Source organism: Enhydra lutris, unplaced genomic scaffold (genome assembly GCF_002288905.1).
Source record: "Enhydra lutris kenyoni isolate GAN:26980312 unplaced genomic scaffold, ASM228890v2 scaffoldscaffold11, whole genome shotgun sequence".
Lineage (NCBI taxonomy): Eukaryota > Metazoa > Chordata > Mammalia > Carnivora > Mustelidae > Enhydra > Enhydra lutris.
The window spans coordinates 6,622,366-6,634,735 of NW_019154095.1; the positions used below are offsets into that span (position 1 = coordinate 6,622,366).

At 41.2% G+C, this 12,370-nt stretch overlaps 1 protein-coding gene across 1 annotated transcript in view; it reads left to right on the top strand.

Moving 5' to 3' along the window:
- Nucleotides 1–11,549, top strand: part of LOC111144580 (1-acylglycerol-3-phosphate O-acyltransferase 5) — a 73,835-nt gene extending 62,286 nt beyond the window's left edge. The window contains exon 8 of the mRNA XM_022498942.1: nucleotides 8,982–11,549. Coding sequence (XP_022354650.1) covers nucleotides 8,982–9,207 — 226 coding nt within the window. The 3' untranslated portion in view covers nucleotides 9,208–11,549. The remainder of the gene's footprint in view (nucleotides 1–8,981) is intronic.
- Nucleotides 11,550–12,370: the final 821 nt, after the last annotated feature.

The following is a 12,370-nucleotide window of genomic DNA, read 5'->3' on the forward strand; positions in this document are numbered from 1 at the left end:
AACTCAGTTTCCTTCTACCCAGAGTTGGCACGTAAGAACGGAAGGCTACAGAAATCAAAGAGAGGGAATGGGGAGGAGAGTGCTAACCTGGCAGTACGGAGATATACTAATGGTCAGCGTTCACCTTCATATGGACTTTTATATAATGCTTGTGAAATTTAGTATCTCTTTGGCAAGAAAGAAATAGTTAAATATGACTCTTTCTTTTTTCAAACCTGTGCTGGGTTTTTTGTGGGGTTTTTGGTTTTTTGTTTGTTTGTTTTGGTTTTTAAGTAGGCTCCATATCCAGCGTGGAGCCCAGCAAAGGGCCTGAACCCATGACCTTGTGACTGAGACCTGAGTTGAGATCAAGAGTTTGACACTTAACTGACAGAGCCACCCAGACACCCTAACCTGTGTTGGGTTTTAAAGACTTTTTAGCTATTGCCTATATATATGTCAGCTATAACAAGAAAAAATAGAATTTTAAGTGGGCAGAATATTTTAATTAAATATAACCAAAGACACCCTTGACTGGTAGAGAAATTTAAATACAGGATTAAGCAAACAAGGAAGTGGGGAGTATTGCCTTACCGAAGTGTCCATTCGAGTTGTGATCGAGAGAGAGAACCCGAGCTTTTTATGTCACATCGGTGGCTGTTGAAGGTTGAAATACCAGGCCTGTCAAGTGTGTGTGTCAGTGGGACCTCCTGATGACTGATGTCCAAAATATGTCCCGAAGACCTAGGGAGTAGCTTCCCAGAGCAGGAAGTTGGGAGAGAGCTACCGAAGGATGAAGCACTAATTGGAGGTGAATGGGATGAAATCGGTCACAGTGGCTGGAAATACAAATCTGAAGTAGTAGACTGATTGCTCTCACAATTGCCTTTGACACAGAGCAGTTGTCATGTAGGAAGCTGAAGATTTTTTTCACTTTTTTTTTTTTTAAAGATTTTATTTATTTATTTGACAGAGATCACAAGTAGGCAGAGGCAGACAGAGAGAGAGAGGGAGGGAAGCAGGCTCCCCGCTGAGCGGAGAGCCCTATGTGGGGCTCGATCCCAGGACCCCGGGATCATGACCTGAGCTGAAGGCAGAGGCTTAACCCACTGAGCCACCCAGGCGCCCCAATTTTTTTCACTTTAAATGAATATGTCCTACATCAGATAGTTTAAAAACCACAACTGTATAAAGTGTATAGTGAAATGGCTTGCTTTCCACCACATACCCCTTTGCCTGCGTCCACCTTCCCCTGCCCAGAGGTAACCACTTTCCTTAAGTGTTTGTGTATCACATGTGCAAAATTAAGTCTATATTCTTAACTCTAGAAATTCTTCCCTTCTCGTCAAAAAGACAATGTATTAATATTTTCTTTCTTTTTTTTTTTTAAAGATTTTATTTATTTATTCAGTCAGAGAGAGAGAGGAGGAAGCAGGCTCCCCACTGAGCGGAGAGCCCGATGCGGGCCTCGATCCCAGGACCCTGGGACCATGACCTGAGCCGAAGGCAGAGGCTTTAACCCACTGAGCCACCCAGGCGCCCTTTTCTTTCTTTTTTTAACCATCAAAGGAATCATTGACCTATTTTTACATTTGAAAACACATTCATTTAGTTCAACAATATTATCACCAGTTTATCTTTTAAAAAAAAAGATTTATTGAGTATTGTTTATGAGAAACAGATATAATTGTTTATGAGAACCTTTGCAAACTGCTTTCATTATGCCACCGTCGCGGTCATAAGGAGCTCCTGGCTTTGGCAGTGCTCACAGGCCAACTCCCACCCTTGGTAGCCTGCCCTCCGAGGACTCTGTATCCTAGCTGTCCACTCTCTTTCTCTCCACTGCCTTCTGGAATGGAAGGCTGTGGGTAGGCCCGGGTGAAACCCCTCTCCTCTGGTGCCCTCCCCCAACTTGGCTGTTACCACAACATTCCTCTTCCCTCACTCATTTGCTTTCTCTTGCGTTAGCGGTCCTGTGGCACTCAGTGCTTAAGCCACAAAGTTAGCGCTCCGCCTATGGTAATCGTTTACCTTCCCCCAGTGGGTGGGAAGCCTTGAGGAGGAAACCACGTTAGAGCTGTGTTGTCTCGATTCCAGCCCAGCACCCTCCTACTGCTCTGCTTCCTCTACTGCATACACATTAGTGCCAGTGGCTTTGTGTTTTCCTTACAAATTGTCTCTTTTTGAGAAGGTTGGCCTTTCTAACTGTCACACCCGAAGCCATGTGAAAAATAAGTCCGTCATTTCAGTCAGTTAAGAGTGAATATTTCCACAAGGAAGAATACACCAGAGTAAAATCAAAAGACTGAAGACAAACTGGGAAAATATTTGCAACTTAGATCACAGAAAAAAAGTCGAATTTTCTTGACGTAGAAAGTGCTTCTACAAATTGATAAAAAGATGATCAGTAACTCAGTAGTAGGTCACAGAAAAAAATGCTCCATCTCATTCATAGTAAGAAAAATACAAATTAAGATTTTTAGTGAGATACCATGTTTTACTATCAGATTGGCAAAAATCCCAGTATCGGGTTTGGTAACAGGCCCGTGGGTGAAATTCAAGTACAAGAGTCACGTCTGTACTTTGTTCAGGGTGCAGGGCTGTGCAGCCTCTGCAGAAGCCACCCTTGGCAGGGTCTGGCATGGACGTCGCCACTGCTGCCAGTGTGCCTGTGCACATGAGAGGCGACATCTGGTTTTCCGTGTCACATGTTGATTTTAATTGTGAGTTTGGGACTTGAGTGATGAATGAGAGTGGCTTGAAAATCCCCACTCTCATTATTATATAAATTGATTGCTATTATGCTCAACTTTAAATTAGAATAGATGAAGATGCACTTTAAATTGATGATGTACGTTGAGTTAGGTATAAAATTCCGTAAGTTAGAATATCATAAGTACTTGGTGGTTCCGTGGGATTAGTATTAAATAGTATCTCCATACATACTATCACTTAATACTCATATTTGATAGCCCAGTTAAAAAACATTATTTCCATAGTTGCTAGATTATGCTTTTGTATGCCACAGGCCAATCTTTCTCAAAGCGTACTGAGTTGCATTATACTCCAAGAGTATTACAGTTCCCTCCGAGTCACCCGGGACGACTGCTGACTGCGCAGGCCTCTGCTCGCTCTAGACTGCTAGTGTGCATTGGCTGCAAGGGAGGGCAGAACCTGCGGGGTTAATGAACTGTTGTGATCACGAGTCTTAGGGTTTGGGCCTTAATGAGGCCTCGTGTTAGAGAGCTAGGCAGCAGGTAGTGTCCCTGGTGCTTCCCGTTTCCTGGTGTCTTTGTTACAAGGTGAATACTGATCGGCGCCCATCTGGCTGTGCGCTTTGTGATTCATCTGGGCTTGTCATGAGGGTCTTTGTCTTCCCTGGACAGTGTTCACTAGGCAGAGGAGAGACAGGCCAGTCTGATTATAGACTTACTTAAAATCCTTTTCTACAGTAGGAGGTGTACCACAATAAATTGTGAAGTTAAGATAACATTTGATGTTCTGTTTAACCACTTAGTATGGTGCTAGGCTGCTTCTTCCTGTTAACATTTTCTTATATGAAAATAAAACTTACTGGGAGGGGAAAATTACAGGTAATCCAAAAGAAGAAGGAAGAAAACTCCACAGGCTAACCTGTCCAGATGCAGTTAACAATTTGAATATTTTCCTCAAAATCTTCCTTTTTATAACGTCACTGTGTTGGAGTATGTGCCTTCGGATATTTTTAGATAAGGTCATTTGTATATATTGTTTTCTTTATGTCCTGCTTTTAGTCATAAACATCTTTATCTGTCAGTATATACACTTCTATAATGTTTTAAAAATGCTACATGATGTCCATTGATGTGACTGTACACTGGCTTATCTACCTAGTTTTCTGCTCCTGGATTTAGGTCATTTTTCCCCAGAAGAAAAGGGGGCGGGTTATGAGCCAGCAGTGTGGGAGCCAGGTGAGGCCCCGGTGTGTGGAGGTTGTCCCCGCGCAGCACATGGACATTCTCTGCTCCCGCTGTCGGAGCTCTGCTTTTCTCTCCTGTCTCTGCCTCGCCTGGCTCCCCAGGCACAGACCAAATGTAACTTAGTTTCTCCAGAGACTAGTCCTTGTGACAGGTATGAATACTTGAAAGACTCCTATTGCCCTAGCATATGTGTACTCTAGGGCTCTACTAGGGCTCCCCTGGGAAAGTTCTAACTGGAAAAAAATGATACCTTGGAGCACCTGGTTGGCAGGTCCTGCTTCTCCCTCCCCCCTCCCCTTCCAGCCCCGCCTCGTGTTCTCCCTCCCTCCTAAAAAAATAAATCTTTAAAAAAAAGGAAAAAAGTTATACCTTAATTAGAATACTTTTTCCATATATTTCTGAATAGTATGGGAAAATTGTTGCTTACGCGGTATGAAATAAGCACCAACTAATGTAGTTTTTACAAGTATAGAGACACGAGCTTTATTAAATATGGAAAAAACATTTATGTCACTCCTTTCTTGTCTCCTGAAAGTCTTTTAGTGTTTTTCTGATGATTCTCTCCTAGTTTTCATTTGGGTCCCCACCCCAGGAACTGGGCTGTTGGGGCTCCACAGCCGTCCATGCTGGGTCTTGGTCCTCTCCAAGCCTGACAAGGGTAGTAGCACTTGCCTACACGGACTCCTGCAGGTCGAATGAAATAATGTAGACGAAACTGGGTTGTAAACACCAGGGTACCATGTAGATTTTACTCCCGTATGAATTTGGAAGTCCTTCTCAGTATCCGTGTCTCTTCCCTCCTCAGCTGATGTCTCGTGAGAGACACTGCTGTCACTTCCCGGGCACCACAATTACGAGTTCAAGGCTGCTCACTTTTATCTCCCCAGCCTGTGGCCGTGCGCATCCCTGCGGCATCAGGGCTAACTACAGGTTGGCCTACTGTTGAATGACGGCGATGCTGAGCGGGGGACATAGATAATTAGATGCAGGTCGGGGACTTGGTATCAGGCTCTGCATTTTTATGGATCAGAAATACAAATGAGAGGGCTAGATGAGAAGTAATGTGCAGCTAGAAAGTTGGAATCGCCGACTTGTAGGGCGTACGGTGTGCTGGCGCTGCTCTCGGAGCTCGACGTCCAGACTCCTCACGGCGGCCCCATCAGACCAGCGCTGCTCCCTCATCTCTTTCTTGCGGACTGGGAGACAGGCACCGACAGCGAGCCCCTCTGCCCGGGGCTGACCAGGGAGCGGGACCCAACCTGCCTGGCTCCCTGTCCGTGCTCCGAACCTCTGCGAGACTCTGCCGCTGAGATCCTTCGACTACATAAATGACAGCGGAACTTGAGAAAGCAAGGACAAAAACTCTGCAGAGTCAGGTCTTCCCCCTGTGCTTTTTGTGCCTGTATCATCAAAGCCAGTTCACTCCTGAAAGTATATAACAGGACAGTTTTGATGCCGGAGATGCCTCGTGCTATTAAGGCTTGACACCGGTGGTTAAGAACAATCGTAGAGAATCCTTAGCGAAAAAGAGATGTCTGTGGAGTCCCGAGACGCCTGTTGAAGCAGAAACTTCTTTCAACTGCAGACCATGTGAGTCACCACTTCTTGGAACCCTGTCTTTGAACACATTTCAACTCGAGAAAACAGGTCTAAGCCTCCTTGCATTCCCACCTAGGGAACATAGTCTCCTTTGAAATCTCTTCGGAACATCTCCTTGTTCTCCAGGGAATTTAATCTGTTCATGATCTCAGCTTTTCACCGAAAGGCATCCATGAGAAGGGGAATTTCCCAGCTCAGAGTTCTTGTCTTGGAATAAATCCTGGCCTCATGGCTTATGTGACGCAGGCTGAGAAAGAACTGCCTGCTTTGTTCAAATTAGCGTGTCTTAGGAACTGTAGTCACTTAAAAGCTCATAGCTATTCCACAGAAAGAATTTGGTTCCTAAACCAAGTAGGATATGTGAAAATATGGCAAAGGCACGAGAGCTGGGGGTACCAGTGAGTAGAAACCAACAGCAAGTCCTAGAGGAGTGGAGCTCTCTTTCCCACGTCTGTGCTGGGTATGTGACACTCCATCACAGGCTGACATACCCGGCCGAGGCACTAGGGACTCAGGGGGTTAAGTGCCTCGTGCTCCCAGTGCTCTGGCAGAGTGAACCAGCCAGACTTCACCTCCGCCCTTCGGGGACTCACAGTCTAGTGGGAACAGCAGTGACAGTGTGTGACGAGTGATACGCTTGGACGCAGCGGCCTGGTGCGCTCATGCAGGTGCTTAGTGAGCCTGAGGGTGGTTGGCATTTGGGGACAAGTTTCTATTCCTGGGCCACCTACGGACTTGAAGGTTTTGTATGCAGAGTAACATTTGGTACTTTTGATTTAACTGAATGACTTCAGGTAATTGTGGTAGACTAGGACATTATAGCACTCTTCTACTTCAGCTTGAAACCTAAAACCATCAGTATATATTTCTTTTTTTATATTAACTTTTTTCTTTTTTAAGCTTAATCTACTTTTTCATCTTTTAAAAATATATTTTACCTCATTTTCAGTTGTTTTATATAAAGATGAGTTGTAAAATAACGAAAAATGAATTTTCTTGTTTCTTGTTAGAATTTCTTTGCAAAGAATGTCCAAAAATTCATATTCACATTGATCGTATAGACAAAAAAGATGTCCCAGAAGAACAAGCATTTATGAGAAGATGGCTTCATGAGCGTTTTGAAATTAAAGATAAGTGAGTAACAACAGTTCTCCTACTTCAAAAACTTGGGTTTGGCTACATTTCAGTGTAGTAAATAAATAATTTCAAACTAATGTATGTTTTTTTGTAAACTCAAGTCCAGTCTGTTCTTGTTTTAAACCTTACTGTTATGTTGTCTGTGAAAGAACTTGTTTGAGGAGGCGTTCCTGTTTTCATTCTCAATATTTTCTAGAGGTACTCTGTGGTGGGATATAAAATTAGAAAACACACACACACACACACACACACACACACACACACACACACACACCCCTTTTCACTGTGAGATGCCCCCCCGTCTCCATTCCCTGGTCAAAGAGGTGTTGTGTTTGAGAACTTAGCTGGCATACCCGTGGTGCCCAGAAAGCGAGGCTGTGGGATAGAGCATTGTGTCCGGGGTATGTGTAGAAATGACATGGGTATACTTGCTGGAAGAAGGGGCAGGTGACATTCTGACCAGAATGTCTTTTGCTGTTAGTGTTTTGGGGCCTAAACAGTTTCTGGGATTGAGCTTATGTTCATCTGTGCTATTCACATCACTTCAGAGCAAGACAGTAGTGTTGAGCCTTGTTGAGCGTTGGCTGCCATGAATTACAGGTGTATTTAGACACCGCCTGGGTGAGGCATGGCTTAATGAGGTCGAACCTAGGGAGGGAGTGTGAAGTTTTGCTTACCCAAGAACAAATCTGGAAGGACCAGGGGCCCTCCATAGGGGATGATAGAACCCCTGGGATTTAATACAGTTTTCTAAAGGAAAAAATTTTAGAATTTTCTTCTCTTTTTAGGAAGATAAAAAGTGGATGTCAGGTTTTTGTTTTTGTTTTTTTTTAATTTGACAGAGAGAGAGATCACAAGTAGGCAGAGAGCGAGGGGGAAGCAGGCTCCCTGCTGGGCAGAGAGCCTGATGTGGGGCTCGATCCCAGGATTCTGAGATCATGACCTGAGCTGAAGGCAGAGGCTTAACCCACTGAGCCACCCAGGTGCCCCGGATGTCAGGTTTTGATATGATACTTAGAAACTGAATTCTCTTGGGTGAAAACTTTAGGATATATTATTTGTTATTTGTTTGCTGCCAGTGGGAGTTTTATCCTTTGGTGCATATCCTGTTTTTTGAAAGATATGTTTTAAACATCTCTACTTTTTGCCCTCTTTTTGAAAAAAACAGATCCATTAATTATAGGACGCATTGTTTACTAAAACCCCAAGTGTGGCGTTTTTACAGACTCAGAAGTAAGACTTCCAAAATTAGGTTTATATTCAGAAATTTTACCTGTGTTTTATTCTCCTGATACGCTTCTCAGCAGACTGCTCTGGTCCCCCTTTCTTTGTTGTATTACAATAAAATTATTTCCTCTGTAACCCTTTTGAGTTAACTTTAGAAAACGAAAATTATTAAAAGTGTGCTGCATTGAAAATGAAACTTTATGAAGTTTATGGACAAGTAGCTACATTTCTTTATTTCGTATCCCATCAGTTGTACGTGACAGAATTTATACCACCAGCCATTCACTGCCACCCACGTGGGTTATGGAAGAAATTTCAAAAGTAAAATACATGTGTTTTGACATGAAAATCAGTTCTCAGAAAAAAAAAAAACCCGAACAATATGCTTAACATCCAATGTATTTCATGTTATATACATACTTAGAATGAGCCTGGACCTTTAAAACAGTGGTTATCTCTAGGGAGTGTGTTAAGGTAGTAGAAGGGTTTTCTGCTTTGTACTTGTGTTTGAGAGTTTTTTGCTGAGTCTCTCTTGCTGTTATAACTTTACATTTTTTGAATAAGATAGGAAAATGAATTAACTATGCTATTTTTTCCTTCTTGTACCTATTTTTATAATCCCATGCAAATAAGGGCTTTTTGGGGGAAACTCCATTATACGTTATAAGAACTGCTTAACTTCTCTTTGACTTCTGATGGAATGGGAGTCTTAGGAGGGAGGAGTAAAGACTGGGGAAGGTGGAGACAAAGTGGGGTTGGTTATTACCCATGTGTGAGTGAGTCTGGTTGTTGCAAAATTATTAAAAATCTAAAGTTTAAAAAAATCATCCCCACAAAATTACTTAAAACTATCTTTTAAAAAAAATTACATATAATACAATTCATCACTAATCATGAGCATATAAAGGTATTTTCAAAGTCTAGAAACCCCAATTAAATCAAGTCTCTAGGTATTTCCTTTTCCCAAGGACCTATAGCTTCTCCAGCATGTAATAGGCAAACAGAGCTATTTGTTAAACTAGAATATTAAATGACTAAACCTGAAAGTTTAATTTTTTTTTTTTTCCATTCTGGCCATAGGTTGCTTATAGAATTTTATGATTCAGTGGATCCAGAAAGAAGAAACAAATTTCCTGGGGAAAGTGTTAATTCTAAATTAAGTCTCAAAAAGACTTTACCATCATTATTGATCTTAAGTGGTTTGACTGCTGGTATGCTTATGACCGAGGCTGGAAGGAAACTCTATGTAAGAACGTGGATTTATGGAACCTTAATTGGCTGCTTGTGGGTTAGTATAAAAGCTTGAGCAGGTAGCTGTCTGCAGGCAGTGGAATGTGCTCCGTGGTTCAGTGTTGGCAGCCACGCCGTACGGCAAATTGTTTCCTGATTTTAATAAGAAGTGTAAATAAAGCCTTGTTGATTGAACATTGGGTAAAATAGAATTTCTGATTAAAGCCGGCATGCAGTTGGTCTTGGGCAAGCATACATGGTTTTACAACTTTAGAACAGAAGCCGCTGGAAAGGGGAAAGCTAAACAGTTTATGCTCTACTTGGCATTTCCTATGAACTAATGTCATCTTCAGAAGACTATTAGGATTGTATAATTTGTTATTGTTTTGTAATTCAGATAGCTGCATTCATGAACATTAATTCGCAGTATATTTCACTGTATTTGTTACTTTTAGTTTTTTACAACTTTGACTAGTCCAGCATTTATCACTAAAGTATTTAGTATCTTGGAGCTATGTAATATTTTGCTTTCTGCTTAATTTCTCCAAGTGAGTGAAAGAAATTGTATATAAGTAACAAGAGGGATACAAGGAAAAGGGCAAGAAATTGTCCATGGGGAGGAAGCTCTGGTTAGCGCATGCTTTTGTTGTATTGCATTATTAGCTGATTTTACTTTATATTTGCAGAGTAATTAACATTTCTAATATTTATTGAAACAGCTAAATTTGCACACCCTGTATTGTATACAAAAGAATAATGTATAAAATATGAGAATTAAGTTTAAGTTAGAATTGTGACCCTGATTCATTGTAGCAGAACTTTACATTGCCCGGCTTTTTGAAGAGTTACACTAAGCTCTTAGTACTTCCCAACATTTGTGCCATAACTACTTGAAAACCTCCAGGTTTCCTATTACTTTTTATGTCAAAATAATCAGTGTGAACCTTAGTTGGACCTGAGTCCACAGATATTTGAGGTGATGGGAGCCTCCAGACGTCTGACTAGATTTACTAGCACGTGCCTTTGCTTGTTACTCTTGAGTTTAGCACAACATTTGGTTCGGAAGTCGTTTTTTTTCATGTCATCACAGTCAGTTTCCACTGTGTTCGGATTCTCTTCCTTTGGAAGACTGGCCGCGTGCTGCTCGGCGCCTGGCACAGGACACGCCCAGGAGGGCTCTGAGCCAGCCAGTGTCTGTCCCCCCGCAGAGTGTGGCTCACGGAAGCTCTCGTGAGTGGCCCTGCTGGCTGCGCCAGAGGCGGTTTGTGCTGGTCTCATGTCAAGAGATCGACCTTCCACGAGCCAGGGAGATTGAATCCATCAGGCCTGAATGAATTTGTTTAGTTCTCATTACTTTTAATGGGGCTACACAGTTAATCCATATCACCTCCGAACGAGAGCGGTGTTTCAGGAAACAAATCACCCAATTCAGTTTTCAGTCATGAAATAATGAATGTGCAAGAGGATGACCTTTTTTGGATCTGCTCAGTGTGGATGTTAGAACTTCAACTTGATTGCCTACCAGTCCTTTAGGATAACATTTTCTGCTTCATGGATTTTTGTTGCAAAATTGTATCTGTGCCCCAGATGAAACACACCAGCTGAATCATGATGAACAAAATGAAAATAATAAAGGAAATTTCGTCCAAGTTTTTCTCCAGACCCAGAGAGCAGGCCATGTCAGACAGCACCTTGCACCGCTGGGTAGTGTGAGTTGTCCGTGTGCAATAGTGTGAGTATGTGTACACACATCCCCGCAGGACACAGCCGGCCTAATTGTGCATGGCAGTGTAGGTCACACTTCTGAAAATTGTTCTCATGCCAAATTGTCATTTTCTCTTACTTGTAAAGTGAAATTTAAATCCATCCCATGTCTTTGTTAATATATTTTTTTTAACTATCCTAAAGTTAGAACCTGTTTCTAATTAGATCAAAGTATATGTAAGTTGGGCAACTTATTTGAATATCATGGATATGCTCTAAATTTCAATTTTAAGAAGTAGTACATTGAAATTATGTTGATTATAACTGATTTTAAGAAGTCACAGTGAACTGCATAAGATCACTTTGAACATCATATTTCTTGTGAACATACTTATATTCTCATAGAAGTTCTATAAAATATATTTGTTAGTTTAAAAATTTTGTATCAAAATATTTGGAAAATTAGAAGCTTCTTTTTAACATGTGCTGATATGACTTGAATTATTATTTTCTAAAATTAAGAGCCCTGGATCTACCTGTAAATCTCTTCACATATCATTTAAGCCTATGTTTATGTTATTCTCATTATTGATTTGCAGCTTAGTTATTACTTATTTTCTTTATAAGAATGCCATCAATGTGCATGCTTTTATGTTTTCCAGAAAAGGGTGTGTTTGGATGAAAGTAAAAGAAAAAATAAAATCTTTCACTGTCTCTACTGTCTGTGCTATTTAACATTTTGTGACCCAGAAATTCCCCAACACTCTTTCTTCAGTTACATCATAAGCTTTGTGACTGGCCCTACATTCTGAACGTATAAAATTATAATATTTTTTCATAAATATTGTGCAGACTTTTAAAAATACATTCCAATACTCAAAATTGTGAAGCAATATTTTATTTCATTGTACAAACTCATCTGTGCCTCTTACACGATGTGTATCGCAAGTGTTAGTTGTCTGACAGTTCCGTAATCAGTAGGGTGCCTCACTGAGCCTTGTCCAGGGCCCAAACTTAGCCAGTTTGGTAAGTGAAGAACCAATCTGACTAATCCCTGCCCCGTACATACTGCTGGTTTCTTTCATGTCTTCCATTCCCATGTGATTTTGTTTCCTGTACCGTGGTCCCAATTTTCCGTTAGTTACATATAAAGCTTTATTTTTCCTTTGCAATGTTACATGGTTTATTATTACATTCACTGAACGGATCTATGTCAAGACAGTGATCTTTTAAATAGATGGACCATTAGAAAAATATGGTATATATAAAATTTGCCCATCAGGTGGAGACACAAAGTAACTGCCAGATACCTATCGGACACACATTTAGGAAGAGAAATGTTCATCCTGATGATAATTCATGTGTACAATTGCAAATGTACTAATAGATTTTAACCATAATAGTATTGTTCTTGATGTATTAGATTGAAGAAAAGGCTGTCCTGGCAGATATTCCAGATACCACCTTGTAGTGAGTTACATATCTTTGTTAAGTAGTGTTTTTGGGGGGAGAGGGTCGGGTTAGACTGGTTTTTA